Source organism: Garra rufa, chromosome 1 (assembly GCF_049309525.1).
Source record: "Garra rufa chromosome 1, GarRuf1.0, whole genome shotgun sequence".
In the NCBI taxonomy this organism is placed as follows: domain Eukaryota; kingdom Metazoa; phylum Chordata; class Actinopteri; order Cypriniformes; family Cyprinidae; genus Garra; species Garra rufa.
The window spans coordinates 70,266,345-70,293,687 of NC_133361.1; the positions used below are offsets into that span (position 1 = coordinate 70,266,345).

The 27,343-nt window shown below is 38.2% G+C and overlaps 2 protein-coding genes across 2 annotated transcripts in view; both read left to right on the plus strand.

Moving 5' to 3' along the window:
- LOC141338876 (uncharacterized) overlaps nt 1-27,343 on the plus strand; it is a 58,750-nt gene that overhangs the window by 21,145 nt on the left and 10,262 nt on the right. The gene's annotated exons all lie outside the window — the stretch shown is intronic.
- On the plus strand, nt 10,408-14,950 carry LOC141338887 (uncharacterized). Its single transcript, XM_073844504.1, has 4 exons — nt 10,408-11,064; nt 11,554-11,751; nt 11,837-11,933; nt 12,944-14,950. Exons 1-4 carry the CDS (start codon nt 10,918-10,920, stop codon nt 13,888-13,890), a joined length of 1,389 nt encoding a protein of 462 aa, XP_073700605.1. The 5' UTR covers nt 10,408-10,917; the 3' UTR covers nt 13,891-14,950.

The window sequence follows — 27,343 nt, forward strand, 5'->3', positions numbered from 1 at the left end:
TGACAGTTCCAGAGTCCAACCGTGAAAGAGAAAGGTTCAGTGGAAGAAGTGTCGATAGGACGCAGGTTAGAAATATTGCGTCGACGTGTGCGTGTGATATTAGTGCGGTGTGAAGAGACCACCGGAATGAGTTGGAAACACATGATAGAGGAGGACAGAAAGAAGAGTGAAATAAAGGAGAGGAGTACTTAAGTGCGTTGTCGGTGTCGTTGCTCGGAGAAGTCGCGCAGGAAAAGTCGCAGTCTTTACTCTCGTCGGTCTTCACGCGAGGAGGCTGAACGCTTCCGCTGACGCTTCAGCGTCAGCTGTTCTGACGCAGTTAAATAGACAACCAAACAGTGCTTCAATGATAAAAGCTAGGGACGCCTCCTAGGCTCAGTGAGCCGCGAATGTCTCGCCCGCACGCAAAATGGCTCAATCGAAACTCAAAAAGCAACAGCTTCGCACTTGTAATAGCTCCAGAAGGGAACGATATGACAAAAACAAAAGCTTCCCTTGGCCGTACGCTCAGTTATCAATTTTAATGATTGCAATAAAAACTAGAATTTAAAGCAAAAACAATCGCAGGACAAATAACAGAAGAACACTCCTTTTCTAACAGTGAATAGATGTAAATAAAACAAACGAATAATTAAATAGAACAACAGAGTACTTTAAGAAGCAGCTCAAAATTAATATTAACGAATAAGTGAATAGAAACTACAGAGTGCGTTTTAGAAGCAGCTCAAATTTAATATTAACCAATAAGTAAATAGAAACTACAGAGTGCGTTTTAGAAGCAGCTCAAATTTAATATTAACCAATAAGTAAATAGAAACTACAGAGTGCGTTTTAGAAGCAGCTCAAATTTAATATTAACCAATAAGTAAATAGAAACTACAGAGTGCGTTTTAGAAGCAGCTCAAATTTAATATTAACCAATAAGTAAATAGAAACTACAGAGTGCGTTTTAGAAGCAGCTCAAATTTAATATTAACCAATAAGTAAATAGAAACTACAGAGTGCGTTTTAGAAGCAGCTCAAATTTAATATTAACCAATAAGTAAATAGAAACTACAGAGTGCGTTTTAGAAGCAGCTCAAATTTAATATTAACGAATAAGTGAATAGAAACTACAGAGTGCTTAAGAGAACAGCGGCTTAAAATTAATACTTAGGAATAAGTAATTAAACAGAAACGACAAAGTGCTTTTAGCAGCAACTCTAAGTAACGACCGCCTAGTGAAATAGTATTAAAGTAGACACTTACGCGCCGTCGTTCTTTCTCGTCCGTCGTTCTTTCTCGTCTGAGGACTGAACTCACTTTTCTATAGTAGGGGACCTAGGACAGATCCTTGTGGCACTCCATACTTTACTGGTGTTAGCTGCGATGACTCCCCGTTTAAATAAACAAAGTGGTAGCGATCGGACAGGTATGATCTGAACCATCCTAAAGCCTGCCCTTGAATACCTGTATAGTTTTGTAATCGATCTATGAGTATTTCATGATCTATAGTGTCGAACGCAGCACTAAGATCAAGTAAAACTAGCAATGAGACGCAGCCTTGATCTGACGCAAGTAGCAAGTCGTTTGTGATTTTTACAAGTGCAGTTTCTGTGCTATGATGGGGCCTGAAACCTGACTGAAATTCTTCAAAGATATTATTATTTTGCAAGAAGGAGCACAATTGAGCAGACACAACATTTTCTAGGATTTTAGACATAAATGGAAGATTAGAAATGGGTCTGTAATTTGCCAGTTCACTAGGGTCTAGCTGTGGTTTCTTAATAAGAGGTTTAATAACCGCTAGTTTGAATGGTTTTGGGACATGACCTAAAGATAACGATGAGTTAACAATATTAAGAAGCGGTACTTCTGCTACAGGTAACAACTCTTTTAGTAATTTAGTGGGTACAGGATCTAATAGGCATGTTGTTGGTTTAGATGTGGTGATAAGTTTATTTAATTCTTTCTGTTCTATAGTTGTAAAGCACTGGAGTTTTTCTTTGGGTGTAATGACTAATGTTGAAGTATCAGTTGCTGTAGTATCTATATTAGTTATTGTATTTCTAATATTGTCTATTTTATCAGTAAAGAAATTCATAAAGACGTTACTATTAAACTGTGCAGGAATATTCAGGTCAGGAGGTGTTCGGTTATTTGTTAATCTAGCCACTGTGCTAAATAAAAACCTTGGATTGTTTTGGTTTTTTTCTATGAGTTGGTGGATATACTCGGCTTTAGCAGCTTTTAAAGCCCGTCTATAGCTGGACATACTGTTTTTCCATGCAATTTTAAAAACTTCTAAGTTAGTTTTTCTCCATTTACGCTCAAGATTACGAGTTTCTTTTTTGAGAGAATGGGTATTACTGTTGTACCATGGCACAGTACGTTTTTCTCTAACCTTTTTTAGCTTGATTGGGGCAACAGCTTCTAATGTATTAGAGAAGATAGTGCCCATGTTACTAGTCATTTTGTCTAGTTCATGTTTATTTATGGGTGCACAGAGCAGTTGAGATAAATCAGGCAGGTTATTTTTGAATCTATCTTTGGTAGCAGGAACAATAGTTCTGCCCAGACGATAGCGCGGAGCTATATAGTTAACATCAGTGATACGCAGCATGCACGATACGAGGAAATGATCGGTAACATCATCGCTTTGAGGTACGATATCTATATCAGTAAGATCAAGTCCATGCGATATAATTAGATCTAGTGTATGATTAAAACGATGAGTGGGCCCAGTGACGTTTTGTTTGACTCCAAAAGAGTTTAACAGGTCATTGAACGCAAGTCCTAACGCATCATTTGTATTATCAACATGAATGTTAAAATCTCCAACAATTAATGCTTTATCAAAATTAACCAATAGGTCAGAAAGGAAATCTGCAAATTCTTTTAGGAAATCTGTATACGGCCCTGGAGGTCTATACACAGTAGCCAGAGCAAGAGATAGGAGAGGTTTATTTTGCATATCTGACAGAGTAACATTGAGTAGGAGTACTTCAAATGAATTAAACCTGTACCCTGTTTTCTGGGTAACATTGAAAATATCACTATAAATTGTTGCTACACCACCGCCACGGCCAATCTGACGGGGTTCATGCTTATAACAGTAGTTTGGTGGAGTAGACTCATTAAGACCAATATAATCGTTTGGTTTTAGCCAAGTTTCAGTCAAGCAGAGTACATCAAAACTGTTATCTGTGATTATTTCATTTACAGTAAGTGCTTTGGGTGCGAGTGATCTAATGTTTAGGAGCCCAAGCTTTAAAAATTGATTTTGTTCATTTATTGTGCATTTTTTTGGTCTAATCACGATTAGATTTGTTCTAGATCCTGCATTAAATTTTAGTTTTGACCTCACTATTCGAGGAACAGACACAGTCTTTATAGGTTGGACAGCACCAATACTATCGTTTAAATGTGCATGACAAAAGCCATCATCACAACTATTTGAAGAATTGCTTACTAGTCAAATGGAGCGTAGCGTCCTGGAGATGTTGTCCGACAGCAGTTCTGCTCCGACTCTGCTGGGGTGCAGGCCATCAGCGCGGTAAAGCCTAGGACGCTCCCAGAAAAGATTCCAATTATTAACAAAGAGCAGTTTTTGTTCTTTACACCATGACAACAACCATTCATTTAGAGCAAAAAGTCTACTGAACCTTTCGTGTCCACGTCGATACGTGGGAAGCGGTCCTGACACGATGATTCTCGTCGCGGGCGCTGTGCTGCGTACCGTCTCGATCAGGCTCCTGAAATCCCTCTTCAGGACCTCCGTCTGCCGCAGCCTGACGTCGTTCACCCCTGCGTGCAGGACGATCGCGCCGACGCTCACATCGTCCTTCAGGATGGCAGGTATCTGTGAAGAGACATCAAGAACGCGAGCACCTGGTAGACAACGAGTGTGCACTTTACCGTTAGCTAAGTTAGCACGAACGTACCGGACGATGGAGTCTCCGACGATCACAGCGTCGCGTTCCGTCTCGCGGAGGGGAGCGAAGCGGTTCCGGGTGGAGATCTCGAAGACCGGGGGCGGCGGAGGGGGAGAGGTCCTGGCTCGGGGTCTGGCTCGCGCTTTCCTCTGCTGCTGCACCCAGGGTCTGTGGTGTCCCGGCGCCGGAGTGAACGACATCTGGGAGGATCGCGTCCTGGGTGCGGCGGATCTGTGCAGAGAATCACACGGAGTAGAGGTTATGGGAGTGTTAGGATCGAGCTGTACACTTACCCGGACAGATTCGAGTGAATCCTTTCGGATTCGCAGCTCAATCTGTTTCGCCTGGAGCTCCTGGATCTGCTTCTCCACTGCCTCCAGCTCCATCAGAACCGAGTGCAGCTCGAACGTGTCTTCACCTGCACTCAAAGGTAGACACAAATTCGCCATTAAAGCAAGTAACAGTGAGTAAGCAGTTTAAGTGTTTGTGAATAGAGAATAAACGATGCATGCAAGATTAGCCGCGGCCACGCTGGCAAAGCTAAACGGGTTATAAGCTAGCTTAGTAGCAGACTCGGGAAAGCAAAAATAAAAACTAATGATAACAAGGCGTTCCGATTGTTTTTGTTGTACAACACGACGGGTATATTCACATGTTATGAAAAACAAAAAAATGATGGTGTATAGAATTGTTTTTAGGTTTAAAAATAGAAAATAGTAATTTGACTCGACGGAGCTTCAACTCAAGGTGCGCGCTAGGACAAACAGGAAGTGACGTAAACCAGATAGCCTCCCTCGATATATGCAAATGCTGGAAGGGAAAATCAGTGAGATGTCAAGTAAACGTAATATTTTAGCTTTAAATCGGTTTGAATAGTAAACAATGAGTGTCACGCGACAGATCGCTTCCGGTGTTTGCGTATACTACGCCAGAGCAGGTACACATGTAACATGCCTGATGCTGAGCACGCGCTTGGGACAGTTGTGTGGACATGGCTGTATATTAAAGGTAAAAAATTATATAAAAACTGTCCAGTTTCTCACAAAAACAGATTTTGTGTCTTAGGACATCAATATATTTTCACAAGCCGCAGGGTGTAAATTGGATTTGTCTATGTATGTTTTTTTTTTTTTTTTACTTTCAAAGGTTTGGTGCCCATCTACTGCCTATATCAAATCACTAACAGACCGCAGCGGTTTGAGTTAAAAATCCTTGTATGTGTTTTACTGAGGAAACAAAGTCACCTACATCTTGGATGCCCTGGGGCTAAGCAGATCAACATCATATTTAAATTTTTAGGTGAACCATCCCTTTAAAGTTTGTGGTCAGTTTTTAAGTTTTTGAAATAAGTCTTTTATGTTCACCAAGAAAACTGCACTTTGATAAAAAAAAGTAATGTTTCTGATTACAATTTATATATATATATATATATATATATATATATAAAAATATATATATATATATATTGTAAAAATGTCATTTTTTCCGGTTTTGGCAAAGCTGAATTGTCAGCATCATTTCTGAAGGATCGTGTGACACTGAAGATTTGCATAATGGTGCTGAAAAATCACTTTTTAAAACATACTAAATTAGAACACAGTTTTTTAAAAATTTTATTTTACAATATTACTGTTTAACTGTATTTTAATAAACAAAAAAATGCAGCAGTGGTGAGGATAAAAGACTTCTTTCAAATACATGATATATCTGACCCTTAAACTTTTAAATGGCTGTTTTATGTGTGAGGTATTACTTACTAGTCATATGGCTCATCATTTCTAGAGATGTTCTTTGACTGGAGATACACTCCAACTCTGGTGCACTGCCATTAGCATGCGAGAATCTAAGAAGGAACATAAACAATGTCACAGGGCCAACAATGCAATGCTAAGTTTATTAGAAATAAGCTATAGCAGAGGTGAAATGCAGAAAATAAAAACAATAATATATAGAATATACAAAAAAAAAAAAAAAAAAGGATTTAATAACAGAATTTACAATTTTAGGTTTACTTATTTAGTAATGCTCATACAGTGCTACGTGTGGATGTTAAATCCCTTTTAAAATAACTATATACATAAAAGTATGTGTGTGTTTGTATGTATGTGTGTATATATATATATATAAATTTGCAAAATAAATTAGATGTATGGTGATATAGGCAAAATATTATTAAAGATGCATGAAAGGTTATTTAATAAGCTTTCTTACAACAACTGTGTTTTCTGCATTCCCTTCCAAAAAATTTTAAATCAGCAACTTCTCGTGTCATAGAGGGTTTTCAGAAATCACAAAACAATGGTATCATCAATAAATGTTTACCATGAAACATCAAAACGTGTTTGAACTACTTTCAGCCCATTTTCACGCCCCATGTAAGCGATGTATCCGATTAACAGTAACGTTACAGTGAATACTTTTATGTTAAATAAATTAGCTTACTTCCTTTTATACATTGATAAATTGCCAGCAATTACCTTTATTTAAAAAAAAATCAAAACCCAAACCGCTCATATACATTTAAGATTAAAAGCCCAAACTTTCATAAACAAGAGTTCAAGTCTAAAGTTAGCATTACGGTTGAGATGCTAACGGACTTTTTCAATCGACACTAAACCATTTCTTTAAAGTAAATATTCAACGGAAGCGTGTCATTTACATCAAATAAAGTGTCAGGAACACTTTAATGTACTATTTGTGTAATTTTAGAGACCAAACTTACCTGAAATTAGTGAAAACAACGGAGAGAGACGGTTTCTCCCATAGATATATATACGTAGATGCCTCATTAGCGACTGTTTCTATGGGCCGTCATACGTGAGCCGTCCTCCATTTCACTGCGGTCTACTTGACGTCATTCACCCATAGGTCTATGTAACTGACCATAGTAATCAGTGAATATTCGAAATGCCACAGTCCTGCACAGCCGTTGGTCTGCGAACCTACAGTATGGTGAATGACGTCAAGTGGACCGTTCCAAAATGGCGGACGCATCTACGTGCTTGGAGCGGTCCAATGGGGTATCTACGTATATATATCTATGGTTTCTCCTGCTTGACTGTTGAGTTTCCTCTCCGTTTCCATGGTAACTCCCTCCGTTCCGGTTCAAATGTTACGTGATTATTCAGAGCGCGCGCTCATTACAGCACGTAAAATCACCCAGAATTCACGTTAATATAATATAATATAATATAATATAATATAATATAGCTTTAGAAATGGTAAACGTGCTTTAGCTTTAGAATGGTAACATTGAAAATAACGTGGATTAAATGAATATGTTTTTTCGTACACATATGTACACATGTATGATGAACAATTTTTAAGTTTATGTTTTTGTATTTTTTTAAATATGTTTTCAAAATATATTTCAATTTATTTAACACTGCTTTAAATATATGTGGAGATATTACATGTATGGGTGTAATTAATGCGAATTTATTAGGCTATATGAGGGCTGTGGCTTACCTAATGATGTTTTAACTACTGTGATGTGTAATGTTTTTATTTATGCACATAGTCATTTTAATGTAGTGATTTTTAAAAAATAATCAGAAATAGCTGTACTAATGCACAAGCATTTTCAACGAGATATAACCCACTAGAGGGCACTTATTGCTCGATTTCTGCCATAAATCCAAATATACAGTATGTTATCTTGTTTGCGAATGTAGATGCTTAATAACAAATAATTTAAGTGCAGGTTTTGCAGTGACACAGAACTTAAAATGATTTCTACAATAGGCTATTTCTATACTTGCTTCATTTATGTGGCTATAACAGAGGTATGATGTCCGAAATAAACGTGCTCATGCTAAATTTGGCGTGAATTAGACGGAACAAACAAAGCCCAGTTTTCAATGTCAATTTTTGGACTAAATTTGGATCAAATCAGATGGCCCAAACAAATCCCAATTTTAAACGTCCGTTTTTGGGCCAAATTTGGACCAAATTTAGACGGACCAAACAACGACCAATCTTCAACGTCGATTTTTGGGCTAAATTTAGACTTAATTCGACGGACCAAACAAGGACCAATTTTCAACGTCGATTTTTGGGCTAAAAGAAGTCCATGACGGGCCGACTTGATTTAGCCCAAAAAATGACGTCTAAATGACGTCTGGTGCTGGGTGGGTATTGTGTCCCTGGCCTTCACTGAGCTCAAGTAATAGTTTTATGTACAAAAATTGTGAATGAACTTGACTGTTGATGTGTAAAATAATAATGTCAAACTAGATAAAAAGTTTGTTAGCAAACTTTAAGTTGGCTTGAGAAAGCCTAGCCAGTAAGTTTTAAGTAGTTTTAAAAGCTTTTAGTTTAAAGCAAGTTTAAAGGTTTTCAGTTTGAAATAGTTTTAGTTTGATTAATAAAGTTTGAAGATAGATAGGCTAGATAGATATAAATAGTTTGAAAATAGATTGATTTATAGATATAAATAGTTAGAATATATAAATAGTTTGAATGTGAATAGATGCTAAGGTGTTGCTATGCGGTTGCTAAGGTATCCACGGTGGTTGCTAAGGTGTTGCTATGCGGTTGCTAGCATTATTTAAGCAAGACTAGCAAGTCGTTAACATGATTTTTAGCATGACTAGCAAGTCGCTAGCATGATTCTAGCATGACTAGCAAGTCGCTAGCATGATTTTAGCAAGACTAGCAAGTCACTAGCATTATTTAAGCATGTCCAACGTTCCCTGTAGGCTATTTTTATATATTTTTTTTTTTACCAACAGAGAACGTTCCCAGAACGTTCCCTGCAGGTTATTTTTTGTTTTAATTTTATAACCTAAAAAGAACCTTCCCAGAACGTTCCCTGCAGGTTATTTTTTGTAGTCATTACCATGTAAACGAATTAAAACTTTGCAGATGACTCTGATTTTTCTAATGCTGAAATGTATTTTTTTTTCATCATAAACAAACTAGAATCTCATGTCCGAAATAAGATTTTAATAAATGACATCAAAGTGGTCAAACCGCATTATAATGATAATATAATTTTAATTTTATAGCTAAAATAAGCCAAGGTTAAGTGTCTGAAAATCATATAATAAACACTGTTTATTTCTTTACTCCGGCACGCGCTTTCTCCATCACGCGCTTTCTCCTGTCCTCAACATAAAGCGGCGCGCTTGCGTAATTTTAAAAATAAAGGTCATTTCGTTTTACTGACTGACTAAAGTTCGTTGATTGATCTCTTTAATGGATAATTACTTATAATTAATATATATATACGAGAGTAAATATTGTTATTTTAGGGAGATTTGACACGTCTTATTGAAGAAAACATAATGTTAACCAAGACATTTTCGTTTAGTGACCAGAAGAGGGAAGCACTTCATCGTTAATTCAGCGGTAAGAAACGAATGTAATGTTATCCTAGTTAACCTCAAATAAATGTTATTCGTTTTTAATGTCTGTAAAAAAATAAATACACATTTTTAAAATCGAATATTTTGTTGATGTCATGTTATTTGGTGCTTTAATAAACATAAAATCTGGGTTGTTTTATGGTATGGTACTTCTACATCTTACATTAACGAAATCTAAGACAGTATAGCATAATTTAGTCTCATTTAATGCTCCTTATGATGGTTAAATGTGCCCTGATTATCTGTAATGATTAAACAATTGTTTAAAACAAGACATAGTGTGTAGCAGTGATTATTGAGATCCACATCCGTCCGCCTTCCATGCCGCTTACTCCGGGACACGGGAGTGCTGACGTGCAGAAGCGGTACTGGAGTGAAGAGGTTAGGAGAACGTTCTGGGAACCATCAGAGAACTTTCAGGGAACCTTCTAGGAACATAAATAGAACGTTCCCTATTGGTTAGCCAGGAAAGTTTTCTTTACGTAACTAGAACGTTCCCCTAACCTTAAGGGAACGTTCTAGTTACGTAAAGAAAACTTTCCGGGCTAACCAATAGGGAACGTTCTGGGAACCAAAAACTAACGTTCCCAGAACGTTCTGGGAACCAAAAATTGTTAGCTGGGCTCTTCATATATATATATATATATATATATTTGTCCTCATTTGCCTCAATATCAAAAGAAAAATAAAATCCCTGACAGTGTTTCAGTAACTTTCCAAAGAGGAATAAATAAATAAATACAAAACTAGAGATTGATTACAACAGTCAAAAGAGTGATAGATCAAATTTGTCATCAGACCTTCTTTGTAACAGTTACACAGCAGCATGAACTAGTTTAATGTGAATTTAATGGCAAGGTATATCAACATAAAACTGTTATAAATGTACATAAAAATTGAGAAAAATATTAATAGATTTACGAAGTAAGTAACTTTAGAAATGCATCATAATATGGGTACGAAATTCTATTCTATAGTCAACATTTCTATGATATATTTGTGATTCTAGAGAGCAGTGCACCAATGGGACTTTTATTTTGCTCTGGTGATGTGACGTCATAAATCTGCGCCTCGCTCCTAATCTGTTGTGATTCACGTGAAGAAAGGTTTGTGGTTTTAAAGTTTTTAAATCAATAGACAGTGTTGCATCAATAAAGCGTTTTTACAATCTATATAAAATAAATATAATGCTTTATTTAGTGTTACTGAAAACGTTAGCCTTCAGTAACAGAGAAAGTTCGTTCCGTTTTGCTCTCTATATCATGAATCAATCGTGTGATGATAAGAAGTGATGAGAAAAACTGAGAATCCGAATCATTTGAATCAAATCATTTGTGAAATGATTCAGTGATTCGATTCAGCGGCACGCGGACTACAAACGACAACAACAAACACAAACGAGTGAATCACAACCAAGAATGATTTCATTAAAGTGTAGTATATTAGATATGATGTGCAGATAATTGAATACCATATCTAAATCAAAAATAGTCTACCTGGCTAAATATGAACCTTCTGGGTAATTCGAATACTTTTTTACATATTAGTCTATAGGCCTTTATCACAGTCCGCGTGTCGTCACTTCCGCTGCTGAATAGTAGCGTAAACTGATTTCCGCTCTGCAGTAGCAATGGATGCGCGAAGGTTTACCACATCTCTTCGAGATCTTCCTCACATTGTCGACGTGTGTAAGATTGTTGAAAATCTTTCTCAAACGAAGACATCCAGACTTGAGAAGGGATATAAATTCTTCTACGAGAACTTTATATTTAACTATGAAGGTAAGTTTACATTTAACGTTATTTTAATCGCTAACGTTAGCTGATTGGCTAAAGTTAAACCATGAGGTGAAATTGTTGAAAAATGTATAAAACGTGCAAAAAAAATAAATAAATTACAGGTATACAGGATATATTTCTTTTTTGCTGTAATACTGTGTTGTTTTGCAATGCTGTTATTGTTACTTATAATAGTTTCTGAGGTGGTAGATAGCGAGGTGATTGTCAGGGCACGGTGTTACCGGTCCATGAAGAAAAACGATGAGCCACACTCTCTGCAGGTTTACCCATTCAGGAAAAATTATAGCCAGCTCCAGTTCGAGGAGACTAATCTGTGTTCATTGTTGCTACGATTGTAGCTTGTTAGACTGCGGTTGCAGTTTTTAAAGTTTATAATTTAAAAAAATCTTGTTAGACTGCCGTTTCAGTCAGTTATGTTTTTGTAAACGTAAATTGTAGATAGTAACGTACAGACTGGTTTTATTTATTTAGATTTCATTTAAAGCTGAAGAGAATCCTCCTGTGATCACCAGTTTCTACTGTTCCTGTGTGGCTGGGAAAGACCTATGCAACCATATGGTTGGCCTGTTGTTTCAGAGTGCACATTACAGCATGATGAAACTTAAAGCGGTGCCACCTTCCATATCCAGCACAAGCTCTCTGCAGACTTGGCACAGGCCCCGGACTCAAGTATAGTAAATGGTTATTATTTTTTGTCTTTTATATTGCATTTTATAAACATGATATAATTGGAATTAACTTTTTTATTTTGAAGGGAATCCATCCTGAACCAGTTGGCAGTTTACGTGTGAGGAAGCCGAAAACTTCTGGCAGAAGTGGTGTAAAGTCCACTCTTTATAGGGCCTACACAGGTGATTACGTTTATATTATTTCATATGTACTCAAAAGATATACCTAATACACACACATATACATTTGCTTCCTCTCTCTCTCTCTCTCTCTCTCTCTCTCTCTCTCTCTCTCACACACACTCTCTCTCTCTCTCTCACTCTCACTCTCTCACACTCTCTCTGTCTCTCTCTCTCTCTCTCTCTCTCTTACACACACACTCACTCACTCACCCTCTCTCTCACACACACACACACACACACACACACACACACACACACACACACACACACACACACACACACACACACACACACACACTAACTCACCCTCTCTCACACACACACACACACACACACACACACACACACACTCTCTCTCTCACTCACACACACACACTAACTCACACTCTCTCACACACACACACACACACACACACACACACACACACACACACACACACACACACACACACACACACACACACACACTCACTCACCCTCTCTCACTCACACACACACTAACTCTTTGTCTCTCTCTCACTCACTCACACACACACACACACACACACACACACACACACACACACACACACACACTCTCACTCACACACACTAACTCTTACACACACACACACACACTCTCACTCACACACACTAACTCTTACACACACACACACACACACACACACACACACACACACACACACACACACACACACACACACACACACACACACACTCACTCACCCTCTCTCACTCACACACACACTAACTCTTTGTCTCTCTCTCACTCACTCACACACACACACACACACACACACACACACACATACACTCTCACACACACACACACACACACACACACACACACACACACACACACACACACACACACACACACACACACACACACACACACACTCACTCACTCACTCACCCTCTCTCTCACACACACACACACACACACACACAAATACCACTCTCACTCACTTGTGGTATTTGTGCCTTTAATACTTGTTTTTTTTTTTTAGGTCCTATTCCAAACAATTTGGTTCTCTCTTCTGTGGAATCTTTAATGAGTGTCAGACCCCAGCCACTGATCTGCAAGGTTCTGCATGGCTTGTCAGAAATTAATCTGGTGGAGTCAATGTTCGGGCTAGTGCCCACAGGTTCTTTGTTGTCTTATCAGTGCCCTTCCGTGTCATCGAGGGATATTGTCAAGCATGCTGAAGCCCCGACCTTTCCTACACTTCCTTTGGATGGGTACAAATTAGAAGGGAGATTTAAATTTGTCCCTAATTACCACGAGATGTGGTTTCTAGAAAGCTTGGCAGTAACACAAGAGCTCAGCACAATAATTGAGGCAGACACGCGGGATCAGTCACAGTCTCCTCTATGGAATCAAATGCGTCTACCTCGAATTACATCAAGTAGATTCCGTGAGGTGTGTCATGTGAGGGGAGAAACATCCAGCCAGGCGCTAGCTTTCCGAATAATTATAGGGGTTCGGCAGACTTCTGCAATGAAGCGGGGATTGGAACTGGAGCCTGAAGTCCTACTTCAGTACTCTGACATGATGAATGTCAATGTTTCACAGTGTGGGTTTGTTGTGCATCCTGATGCTCCACACCTTGGCACAAGCCCTGATGGCAGAGTTTATGACCCATCTGAAAACCCTCCCTTTGGACTTGCGGAGGTGAAATGCCCTGATGTTGGTGATATTTCTCAGGCAACACACATCAGATTTCTTAATGGTCAAGCAAAGCTTAAGGAAAGCCACAAATACTACTGGCAGGTACAGGGACAGCTGGCAGTAACGGGTCTGAGCTGGTGTGATTTTATAACAAACACCAAAACTGATGTCACCATTGAGCGCATCTGGAGGGATGATAGATTTATTGATTTGATGAAGGACAAACTTGATTTGTTCTTCTTCAATACCTACATGGATGTGTATCTTGCCTCAAAGAGCTGTTAAGCTAGTTGTGATGGTGATTTGTAAATAATTATGTAATTGTTTTCTTAATTTCTTTAAAATATTATCTGTATATAAAGAAAAGTTGACAGCATTTATTCTTTTGTAACTAAAAATTTTGTAATTTTGTATAGTTTAAAAAGATATAGTAACATTGTAAATATTGTACAAATGAAGGAGACAGGTTAACAATTAACTTTTTATTAGTATCGGAAAAATGCAATTAATATCATCTGTACATGTGTCAAATCTGGTTTTAAACAATGCAACAGTTTTTTTTTTGTTTTTTTTTCATGTATTCTGTTTGGTTAGCCTGTTTTAAACACACAACACAAATAAATTTTGCAACATCAAATACAAGTTTTTACAAGTTTGTGTATTATTTTTGTACAGTTTAAGCTATAAACTGGAAACAACTTCATAAACTATATACAAATGTGTCTTTAATAAACTATAAACAAAAGTTCATTCTTGGAAGAAAATATTACATCATGAAAATGTTTAATTGTGGGTGAGTTATGTGTTTTGTGTACAAAACGGTTACAAAACAACATCATCTTTGGTATCAAGGGGGCCTTGATAATTAGCCATTAGACAACAGTTTGCCCAGATCTGGTTCACTGTGCCTGTGAGGGTGAGAGGAACGGTTGAGTCCCAGATGTGATTTTCTTTAATTCGTCGAATGACTCTCTCTACCACAATCCGAAGACGGGCTATTGCTTGTGTGCGTTTTGTATCCTCTTTTGAGAATTGGGCTGCTCGTTTGAAAGGAGGAATGACAAGTCTGGCTCCCACACTCTCAAGCAGTCTCTCTATGGTAAAGCCTTTATCTGCCATGCAAACGTCTCCAGGCTCCAGCAGGTCCAAAAGTCCTGACTGCTTTGTTATCTCTCTGTCAGAGATGGATCCGGTGAAAAGCTGAGAAACAAAGGTAATGACCCCACATGGAGCAACTCCAATCAAGCCTTTGAAGGTGGGGTAGTTTTTGTAATGGGAAAACATCTCTGACTGCAGTGTCAGTGCTGTGGGGTTTTCACACCTGATCTCAGTACAGTCTAAAATTACACGGACATCTGAGCAGTACTTCAGAAATTTTGCTGGCATGGTTGCCCTGACTTGTTCTTTTGTCATCCATATAGGCAACGATCCCAAAATCAGGTACAGAAAATTTGCCCATGTTATGATGACTCTGCTGACAGTTGTTGTACTCACATTAAAGATATCTGCCAAGACCTTCTCTCGTAGACCTGCAGACACGCGACAGCAATAAAGAAAAAACTCATCAATGAGCTGGAGTTTCCTGTTGGGGCTTGATCCAGGTACAGACTCAAGTCCCTGTCTCTGCGCCTTTGACCAGTAAACAAGGTTTGATGCCGATGGTTCAATAGATTCCCAGAAGATCCTGAAAACTCTCTCTGAAGCAAAGCGTGTATAAAATCGGAAATCGTCATCTGAGAGACAAAATCGATCTATGTGTATGTGAGTGACAGAAAGAGCTTGGACCTTAGCCTCCAAGTCTCTTATTCTCTCAGCTGCAGCATCCAAAACACCAGCAGAAGGGGCCGTTGAGTAGTTGTGTTCCACCAGTGAAGCGGGTCCCTGACAGACTGCAGACTGTTCATCGCCGATATCAGACGATCGACTGTCATTTTCTCGCGTTATCCTATCCAATACATTTGGACGTTTTTGGTGAACACTACCCCAGTTGTTCCATTCGAATTTCGATGGTATAACTCCTCGCTTCAGGCGTTTACGACCGGTTGCAGATGTGTAGTCAGACTCCGTGAAATGCTGGCTGCACACGTATGTACTCCCTCTCGAAACTGCAAAGCTTTTGCCTTCATCCCGCCGAATTGCGTGAATCCACCGTTTCTTAGATTCTTCCTCAGTTGGAAAAGAATGAAAATTAAGATATGGCTGTTTTGTTGAACTATTAGAACACTTAGGGACGCAACAACAATTTCTCCCTGTGCTCGCCGCCATTGACACGGACTTGAGCGGAAGTTATTTTACGCTACTATTTGAAACTTCCGCTTTTCGAATGCGGAAGTGTGATAAAGGCCTATTAACTCTCTGATTGTCTTTCTAGTGCATTGACTACTGAACTAGCAGCTGATTGAGACGCACCCAGAGATCTAGTTTGCTTTGATTGTTCTTTCTGTTAATTATTCTCATTAAACAGGACAAAGTGTACAAACACACAGAAAAACTCCTGGAGAATCAACAGAGATCCATGTGACACACTTTGAAAAAATGGTGTTTATTAAAGAGGAGAGTGAAGACATGAAGATTGAAGAAACATTCGGAGTCAAACATGAAGATACTGAGGAACAAAGAAAGATGGAGTTTATTAAAGAGGAGAGTGAAGACAAATTTAGAGTCAAGCATGAAGATACTGATGAACAAACAGGTTGGTTGGTTTTTTACATTTTTTCTGTAACATTAAATCCAATATTTGCTTCTAATTTTAAAATGGTTGATTTCTAGCACTTTGGTAAATATGCAAAAGTCTCTAAGAAAATAATACATTTTGCACAAAGCAAACCTTGAAATGTGAGTAATTGTATTTGGCCACTACATGCTGTAAACAGTGCTGTAAATATAAAGCAGGTCTGACAATAAAAAAAAAAAAAAGCACAAACAAGTTACATTTAGTTGTAATTGTGTGAGGTGTAAGATTGTAATGTATTAGTTGTACACTTCTATATATAAAAATATAAAAAAGGAAGGAATAAGGAGGGAAAACAGGAAAAAGGGAAAGAAGATGGAACAAAATATATAAAATAAATAAATAAAGAGAATAATTTAAGAAAATAATTCAAATAATATCAATATTATTAAGTAAATAAATAAATAGATGACGGCTGTTAGGGAGCATCAGAGTGGAGCAGTAGGTCACAGTTATAAAGAAGGTACTGTATTGTACCATGAGAACGATATAAACCAGTAGTTCTCAAACTGATGGAGGGGTACGTGAACAAAATGCTGAGCTTTGGCATTTGTTTATTTCTACCCCAACTTAAAGTAACATTAAAGCAAGTATTTCTGACAAGCAAAATGATACTTTTATTATAAAAACAGTTAAATGGGAGTAAATGGTCAAATGACATTAACTTACATAAATTTAGTGGTGAGACCTGACTGGATCCACACCAGCAGCGTACGTATGATTGAATGCCCACAGAGTGCTGCTTTAGCAAATCATGCTGCTGTTCGTTGTGTCTTTAAAGTAGATTTGTAGCACTTAATAGCATGAAGAACAAATGCTGACAGACTGTACAGAGCGACTGATTTAAGAAACTCTCTTCGATAAAAAAGAGATTGAATATTCAATTTTCTCTGAATATTCAAATTATTTCAAATGTTGATTTTATAAGTTACACAAAAAGGTAATATTAAGTGAACATTTTACATTTTAAACACTACACTGTCAATATTGTCCGATTTTACAACAAAGCAATAATAGATCCAACGAAATTCACAACAGAACTGGTGTGAGTCTCCAAGAAACAGCAGCATTTCATTAGTAAACAAATCTGTAGCTTTCAAATTTTAATTGTCATTTTCATTTTGTCTGCATGTAATGCCTGACAAAGCTACAAGTCTCTGATGTAGCATGTGAGTTCTCTCAATCTGAGAGCTAAGGACTTTTCTCCATGTGCTCTGTGTGCAGTCATATCAGGTTCTTTGGCCTTTTCCCCCTTCCTTGTTAGTCTGCTCCTGTCTTTGAACTTGGCAGTGCTCCCTTCACTCTAGAGCGAGGACTGGAGTTGGGAAACGAAATCCGGCCCTAGAGAGCCACCATCTTACAGAATTCAGCTCCAACCCTAATTAAAACTCACCTGCCTGTAGCTTTCTAGTAACCCTTAAGACCTTGATTATGTTGTTCAGTTGTGTTTGATTAAGGGTTGAAGCAAAACTCTGTGAGGCTGTGGCTCTCCAGGGCAGATGTTTCACCCCCCTGCTCTTGAGGTTCTATGATTAGCACACCGCTCCCAAAGAAAACATCTGGGCTCACCTCTTACAGGGTTTCCGCGGAGTCATAAATTTCATAATAAGAATTTTAGGCCATAAAAGGTCATAAAAACGTTCGGATTTTCCATACAAGGTCATAAATTACATTTAGCCACGTCTTAAATGTATATGTTCGTTCATTCATGGTGCTACCAAGAAAATACGCTGGGAGCGGGATTCATTCGTTTCGCCTGTAGTTCTATCTGAGGAAATCTGTGTGGTAACATCGTGTTCCAGAACTACAAGGTCCATAATGCGGCAGTGCAGGAAATAGACTTATCGGCGGATATTTCACAGAAACTCGCGCGAAGAGCTTCACTCACTGACGGTATTCACTGGTGTATTCTCGGTTTGTCGGAAGGTATTGTCTCATTTATGTAGCGTATGGTTCTTATTAATTGATTTAACTTTACACGATGGGAAAGTGTACGTTTAACGTGGTATGGCTTGATGATGATGCGTTTAAGAGCTGGCTTAAGCCCGTCGCAAACAACAAATATCAAGCATATTGCACCCTGTGTAAGAAGACTCTGGAGCTCTCCAGTTTAGGCATAAAAGCCTTACATTCACATGGAAAATCAGAGAGGCATCAGGGATCGTTAAAAGGTCTGCAGCGGGCGCAGGCAATCACTCAGTTTTGGTCTCCATCACTACCTGGTCCAAGCTCTTCGCGGGATTCCGGTTGTCCCGCTGCTGTCACATTCAGTCGGCCTGCCACATCCAGTGCCAACAGTGCTTTCAGATCAACCTCCACATTGAAAGCGGAGGTCCTGTGGGTGTTGAACACAGTTACAAAACACCAGTCGTACAGAGGGAACGAAGACATTTCCGAACTTTTCCAAACGATGTTCCCAGACTCAGACATAGCCAAGACCTTTACGTGTGGGAAAGATAAAACCTCATACATTGCACGGTTTGGCTTGGCAGAATTCATTAAAAAAGACCTCGTCTCCAAAGTCACGGGGCCTTACGTTCTCATGTTTGATGAAAGTTTAAATCATACAAGCAAGAAGAAACAGCTGGACATACACGTTCGGTTTTGGGACGACGATAAGGTGCATTCTCGCTACCTGGGATCACACTTCATTGGCCATGCCACAGCCCAGGATTTGCTAAAGCACTTCAAAGTAAGTAGCCAAATTAGAGTTTAATCTTCATACAAATGATTTCTAATGTTGCATGTAATATTTGAATTAATTTACCCTAATCTGCAGACCAACCATGAGTAACTTAAAACGTGTTTTTGATCCATTTGAAATAGCCTACCAATGTGGAGAAGGACATCGTGTCTTGTAGCCACTCGAAAAAAATATATTTAGACCATCTTAAATCCTCAAATTATGGCCGGGTCTTTTAGGCTATTTTTACTTTATTTTGGGGCAGAAGACCTTTCTTGTCTGCGTCTTATTGTGAGACAAAAGCAGATTTTCATTTTGGTTTGGAATTAAATTTTAAAGTGTTTGGTCACGTTAAATGTTTGGACTGATGGGCACTAAAATATGTGGGGTATTTGATGATTCGTTATTAAGTTGAAACCTCAATAGGCTAGTTGAAAGACGGTCGGGACTTCCACCTACTGTTTGTGAGAGGAGGGCAAGGCAGCACGCTTTCACGCATTCATATAGCCTAACGTGCGCTGTGCTGCAGGCACCTTAGGCTACTGCATATGCAAGTAGTCTAATGTAGTTGATTATTTTTAACTATGGACAATTTAGGCTACTTTTTATTAAATTTGTAGGCTGGAACAATTATGTTTAAATGTATCCAGCCTATTCCTGACTTAAGGGGGTGTTAGAGACCCATGCTGTAGGACACAAACACAACAGCCCATTTTTAAACCAGCCAACAATATAAAATATTAAGAAGATCTCTTAAATTTCATTGGGTTAAATTGAAACAATATAGTTTTAATGGAATGATACTTATACTGGTAGGCAATTATTACCCTGATTTGTATTTGGGGGCTGGCCTTTATTTGTCCAATCGACCACCACACAGCTATGATTTGAGGCCCAGCTGTAAATAGAACCGAATAGAATTCCGGCCTTAATTTGAGGATTTAGGGGGTTTTGGATTTGAGGATGGAGGTTTTTGAGTATTTCAGGACCTAGCCCTATGTAATTTAACTCGTTTACATTGTGCGGTGTGTGTGTGTGTGTGTGCGCATGTGTGTATGCTATCAATTAAATAGAATATTTATTTATCATCTTTTTATTGTCATCCCTCAAGGAGTGTGTGGAGCAGCTGAATCTCAGCAGGCTGGTCTCAGTATCGATGGATGGACCCAATGTAAATTTTAAGTTCTTGGAGCTTCTCCAATCAGACTTAAAGGAAATGTATGGGGGTGCTCAGCTGGTGGTCGTTGGGAGCTGTGGGCTTCATACTCTGCACAATGCATTCAAGACAGGTTTCTCCATGTGGCAGATGGAAAAGCTGTTAAGATCAATGCACACACTCTTCAACAATGTTCCTGCGAGGAGGGAAGACTATGTAACAGTCACAAAGTCATCAGTTTTCCCACTGGCATTCTGTGGCCATCGATGGTTGGAGAACCTACCTGTGGTACAGAGAGCTCTGGAGGTCTGGCCTTCTCTTCAGCTGTATGTGGATGCAGTGAAAAAAAAGGAGCTGCCAAACCCTGGTACAGGATCGTTTGAAACAATAGAGGCCACTCAAAAGGATCCGGTGATCTTGGCAAAGTTGCATTTTTTCGCTACCATCGCCCGCACCTTTGAGCCTTTCCTGAAGAGGTACCAGACCGACGAGCCAGTCATGTCATTCCTTGCCAGCGACTTGGCTGAGTTGATGAAGGTAATTTAAAAATAACTAGGGTGCTTGTCTGGCTCCTTAGCTACTATAATGTATTAGATATATGTATGATGTATTATGTACACTGTGTTTAATAGATGAAATTGTTCAACCTTTGTTTATTTTTTCTGTTAAAGCTGTGACATTACTGCATGAAAAATATGGTAGTAAGCAACTTACATTTTTCATTTTCATCTGGAATTTCCTTCTGACAGAGTCTACTGAGGCGGTTTGTGAAGCGTGAAGTCCTGCAGGATATTACAAAACTACAGCTCACCAAGCTGGACTTGAGCGAGAAGAAGAACTTGCTCCTCCCACAGCAAATTGACATTGGTCTAGGTGCAGAGAAGGCCCTGAAGGTATTGTGGTCAATTTTGAAAATGGAATTGAAGTACTTCTAGAAATTGTCAGGATACAAGAAGCAGGGTCATTGTGTTGTACATTCTACTTACTTGTCTTTTTATTGTACATCCCTCTTCAGGACTCAGCAGTATCAGATCTCAGGGTCCTAGAATTTAGGAGAGACTGCATGCAGGGGCTGACTAATATAGTCAGAAAGCTACAGGAGAAGAGTCCACTTAAAGATCCCACTGTTAGGCAGATGGCCTGTCTGGACCCCTCTAACATGTTCAGAGACCCAGACAGGTGCAAGGAACAAATGAAAGGTCTGGTGCAGACCTTCCTACAGACCAAGCAGCTTTCAGGAGGTGTATCCGCTGGTAGGAGTAGTTCTGAAAGATAAGTGTAGCACATTTAAGAAAATATAAAAAACAGAAAGAAGCTCAGTCTCAAATGGAAAGGTATCCTGACAACAGTAATCAACAAAAGAAATTGGATGAGCGATCATATAGGTGTTGCAGATGAACTACATTGTAGTCTTCGTGTCCTGAGTTCAAAATTGTAGTATCTCAGTTTGGTGGAGTTTCTATGCTCACTGACACCTAAGGGAAAAGCCCTGAATTTAAACCAGTGTCACCAAATGTTATTGTCTTTATAGAGGTTGAAGAGCATCAATATATCAGTATATTACGTTATTCCCTTCGTAACATGTTTTGTTTTTTTAGGGGATGTCATTCTACAACAGTTCGATGCTCTTCTGACCCTTGAGTGCCGGAACGAAGAGTTTCTCTCCTTTCAGCCACTGGTGAAACGGCTGGACACCTTCTTGTGCAGGTTCTTAATCCGTACATATCCAGAGGTTTGGGCATTTTGTCAGAAGCTGCTCCTGCTTTCTCATGGGCAAGCTTCAGTGGAGAGGGGGTTCTCTGTGAACAAAGAGGTTGAGGCGGACAATATGCATGAAGAAACCATGGTTGCACACAGACTTGTGTGCGATTATGTGGATTTGCATGGTGGGGTGACCAAAGTTCCCCTCACAAAGGAACTGCTGGTCTCGGTAGGGGCAGCCAGGTCAAGATACCGTGTCTTTCTTGATCAGCAGCGTGCAAGGAAGGAGGGTGAGGCACGAACACAGAAAAGGAAGCTGGCAGAGGACTATTTGACTGACCTCAAGAAAAAGAAAACCACTGTCCAAGAGGTTTACACCTGCCTCACCACAGAGGCCGACAAGCTGGCCGAGGAAGCAGAGGGCACATCGGGGTCAAAGATGGCCCAGCTTCTTTCGAAATCAAACGCCCTCAGACGGGCAAGCAAGGGAAAAAAAAGGAGTTGAAAAAGGTTGAGGAGGAGATCACCGTTAAGGCGGACGAACTCAGATACATGTAGACTGACTGACTGACTGACTGACGAACTGACGGACTTGTCAATACAATTTACAGTTGTTAAGTGATGTTCCTGTGTTGATACTTCATGAAAGAGCCTTCAGTTTGTCACCCTTAAGAAAAATGTATACAATTTGTTGCTGTCAAGTAAATAAAAAAACTTGAAAGGAATTCTAATGACTTTAAAAGTTACCCAGATAGCAAGGTGACATTGATTCAATGTTGAAATTCCATCAGAATCATCATTTTGGTTGAGGTTGAAAAATCAGTGCTAAATAATATTGGATCAATGTTGATAATTCAATTGTTTTCTGTGTTGAAATAAAAAATATTGAATCAATGTTGATTTTTGGTCAGCATTTCACTAGTGGAACTTAGACTGTCAATCCCTCATTCAATACTTAAATATGGCACATTTTCCTGAAATGTATTGAGCACATCAAACAATAAATTCTGTTAATTTTGTGAACTCATCACCACTAGCAGCACCAATAAATAAACAAATAAAACTGTTTGCAGAGTGTGTAGATTAACATAGAACTGTTACCATTAGATAGAAGTCAGATAAACCAGCAGGATATTATTAGCAGCAGTAACAGTAGTAGTCATTGCATTTAATCATTAAAAACATACTACTACTATTACTGCTGCTAATAATGTGTGATTAGCTAGCTGTTTTTGGCTATAGCTAGAGGAGCACATTCAGCCAGAGACTGATAATGAATAAATGCTCCAATGAATGTCTTTATAATTATTGTGGTCATCCAGATATATATTTGATATTAAATTATTTTTTATTTTTTTACAGTTTTTCTCAATTGCATAAACACATTTCTTGAAATTATGCCTCTTATTTGCGAAACTCTAAACACAAATCCACAACTCCTAACTCATTTCCCCAAACTTCCTATATTGAGGTCAAAATGAAGCTCTCCACTCAAAACAATTCAATCTTGCTGAAAAACCAAACTTTGCTTTCAGACATGACACACAAATCCTCAAAAACAAACACACTACAAAACAGTTTTACACACTGATGAGATAAATTCAAAACAATACTACAAAAACAATACAAATAAAAAACTTTTCACATGATGAACACAACAAATCTATTCCTTTGCAAGTGTTTTATTCCTTAATTTAATGTACTGTAGAGTACAGTACAAAACAGCAAAAAACAACAAAATAATTATTCTGCCCAGCATCCTGTCTTTGGTCTGGGACAGGCCAAAGAACCTCTTCAGCATCACCTTTTAGGTGTAGGTAATTACTCACTGTGCTGCTAATTTCTTATTTGGGAGTAATTTGTTTGAACGAATATTCGGTGTTGCGCTGATGCTCTAATCTGTTGACATTTCCGAACGCCTTCCTGCAGTTGCTTCATAAAAGCGGGCTTTCTTCACAAAAAAGTGCATGTGTCATTAGTATGAGAAAAAAATTGTCGGGCTGGGATCAGGCTCGGACATAAATATCTTAATGCCTGTTGGGTTCGGTTACTGCTCTGTTGGACGCGGGCCGGGTTCAGACAGAAAAATGCGGCCGATCCGCACTCTAGAAAGCACGTTCAGCACCGCCGAGAGTTTCGTGCGGTCGTTAAAACGAAACCAAAAAGGCAAACGCGCACACACATTCAAAAGCAACTTTGATACCCTGCGTTTGCAGAGCGACTCCCCAAGCGCTCAAGTTAGGTTATATAAAATATCTAAGCTGTTATTAGTATATTTAGTATATCCCTCTATTTGCACTTTGAATATTGAAAGAGTAGCCTACTTTGATGATGGCTGAGTAATATTCTCACACGATTAAGTAAGAGATGTGTTGTTTGTTTTTTGTTATTTATAGGCTACTGTAATTGTTTAAAAATGCAGTGGTTGCCTCTAATTTAAATGGCTGTACCTATAATAGGGAAAATAAACATCTTGTTCATGTACTCATTTTCCTTCATTCTTGTCCCTTGCTTTAGGCATGAAATAAATATATAAAAAAGGTTTTCAGAATCAGCCCATTTGCTTGTAAAACAATCAGAATCGGGCATGAAGAATCTAGATCGGCAGATAGCTAAAAAGAAATAGGGTGCTCGTAATTTTTTTTTTTTTTTTTTAGGTGCTCCTAACTTTTTGAAACAACAAAACTTCATAACGTTTGTAAAACTAGGTCTGTGGTGGTTTCCTTTTGTCAGATGTCAGGCAGGCCTTGCGTGGTCAAAGGTGATAGTGCTATCGAACTTGAAAGGGGCAGTTAACAAAACTATTTTCTATGCTTTCACACAGTAGTTTCATCAATCATTTATTCCAGTGTTTACCCTACATAGACCTAGCCGTGTCACCGCGGCAACAAAATGCTAAAAGTCTAAATATTTCACGGGGACAACATGATTTTGTCTTCATTGAACCTGTGCTGCAGCCTTCTGTAGAAGCAGCGATTGTCTGCTGTAAGATCTGCATGTGATCAGAGCGTGCAGAAAGCCGAATTTTTGAATTCCTGTGCTTTGAGGGAGTAAGCATGCAAAGAACACTTTAAAAATTCGTAACATGTTTGTGAAATCTGTCTTAAAAAATCGCAACTTTTCCCGCAACTTTTTGAAAAAGCTGCCGAAAAATCTGGCATTTTAGGCCGCAACAATCACAAAAAAATCCCGCGAAATCCTGGAGGGACTGATTTTTTCAAAGTGTGTCACGTGGATCTCTGTTGATTCTCCAGGAGTTTTTCCTGTGGGTTTGAACACTTTTTCCTGTTTAAGATGACAATAAATAATAGAAAGAAATATCAATGCAAACTAAATCTCTGGGCGAGTCTAAATCAGCTCCTAGTTCACTAGTCAGTGCACTAGTAAGACAATCAGAGAGTTAATAGACTTAAAAAAAACTCTGTATTATAAATAAATTAATAGACTTATACTGAAGGTATAAAATATGTAGGTATTTAATTATTTATGGTATCTAATATGATACACTTTCATTTAATCATTGTCGGTTGTGATTCACTCGTTTGTGTTTGTTGTTGTCGTTTGTAGACCGCGTGCAGCTGAATCGAATCACTGAATCATTTCACAAATGATTTGATTCAAATGATTCGGATTCTCAGTTTCTCTCATCACTTCTTATAATCACACGATTGATTCATGATATAGAGAGCGAAACAAGACGCATCTTTTGTGTTATTAAAGGCTAACGTTTTCAGTAACACTAAATAAAGCATTACATTTATTTTCTATAGCTTGTAAAAAACGCTTTATTGATGCAACAATGTCCATTGGTTTAAAAACTTTAAAAGCACAAACCTTTCTTCAGGTGACTCACAACAGATGAGGAGCGCGGCGAAGCTTTATGACGTCACATCATCGGAGCAAAATAAAAGTCCCATTGGTGCACTGCTCTCTAGAATCACAAATATATCATAGAAATGTTGATTATAGAATAGAATTTTGTACTCATGATGATGTTTTTCTAAAGTTACTAACATCGTGAATATATTAATATTATTCTCTTTTTTTATGTACATTTATAAAACTTTGTTTTATATTGATAAACCTTGCCACTAAATTCACATTAAACTAGTTTATGCTGCTGTGTAACTGTTACAAGGAGGGTGTGATGACAAATTGATTGATCACTCTTTTGACTATTGTAATCAATCTCTGGCTATTTTGTTTGTTTGTTTATTTATTTATTCTTTTGGAAAGTTACTGAAACACTGTCTGGGTTTTTAGTTTTATTTTGCTATTAGGGCAAATTAGGACACAGAAATATATTTGTGTCAGTTTCTATTTACCACTACATAAGTAATTGAGTGATTAGTCAGTCTGGATGACTGCAGCGCCACACAGTAACATCTCAATCAAGATCTGATGAAGATTCCTGATCTTCTCTTCTGAGTTTACTACAGGTCTAACTGGATATTGCTGGTATTTTGTTTTCAAAATTGTAATTTCACTAAAATTATAACACTAATTATACTTTTTAATGAATGCACTTCTAGAGATTGAGTTTCTAGTAATGCAGGCACTGTAAATTTTATTTTTTGCATTTTAAAATAGCGCTCGGTCACAGTCATTTCCCCGCATTATTTTTCCTCCTTTCGGCGCTTCACACTCCAGTCCAGCGGGTGACACTAACACACAAACCTCTGTTTGCCAAACACCATTAAACCTAAGAAGAAGAAGAATTAGTTTCACTGCTCTCTGTTGTTTTGTTGTGATTCTGTTTTAATTCAGCCTGTGAGAAATGTAGTTTCTGTAAACAGAAAAATACAGTTTTTGAATCCAGTCAGTAAATACCTGTAATATCCTCATCCTCACAGCTGGGACTAGGTTTGGAAGCAATCAGGAATATCTGGAGAAGTATCAGCTGAACTGAGATCTGGGGCCCGTTTCAGAAAGGAGGTTAAGTGAAAACTCTGAGTATGTCAACCCTGAAATAAGGGAAACTCTGGGTTTTCTGTTTCAGAATGGGAGGTTTATCAAACCTGAGAAAGCAGGGTAAGTCAAGCCTGTTTCTGAAAGAGAGGTAACTTATACTCAGAGTCAGTTACCTTGGTAACTTACTCTGTGAACCAAACCTGGTCAGGAGCAAGTTTTCTTCTGTAAACCCAGAGTTTCTTTCGGTCTCCTCCCCCTTTTTAAAGTGTAAGTGATGTTTAAATACATCATTCATTCATTTATGCTCCAAAAATGCTTTTCTTAGTGAGTGTTTTGGAATGTAAATTTAGTGCATTTTATTTAAAATAAGAAAAATAATCTTAATGCAAATGGAAACAAGATTATTTTTCTTACCCAATTGGCAGATAATATGCAAAATAAGAAATTTTTTTAAAAGATTAAATAAACACCTTATGTACACTGTAAAATAAATAAAAAAAATTGAAATAAAGTGCAAAAACAGTAATTTTACAGAGATTTTCATTAAAGGTTTTAC

What these genes read in the sequence shown, in the direction of transcription:
- LOC141338887 (XM_073844504.1), top strand. Translation starts at nt 10,918, where the DNA reads ATGCGCGAAGGTTTACCACATCTCTTCGAGATCTTCCTCACATTGTCG. An exon ending in GGCACAGGCCCCGGACTCAA is followed by an intron (nt 11,752 to 11,836) that starts GTATAGTAAATG and finishes TTTATTTTGAAG; the next exon opens with GGAATCCATCCTGAACCAGT. An exon ending in TCTTTATAGGGCCTACACAG is followed by an intron (nt 11,934 to 12,943) that starts GTGATTACGTTT and finishes TTTTTTTTTTAG; the next exon opens with GTCCTATTCCAAACAATTTG.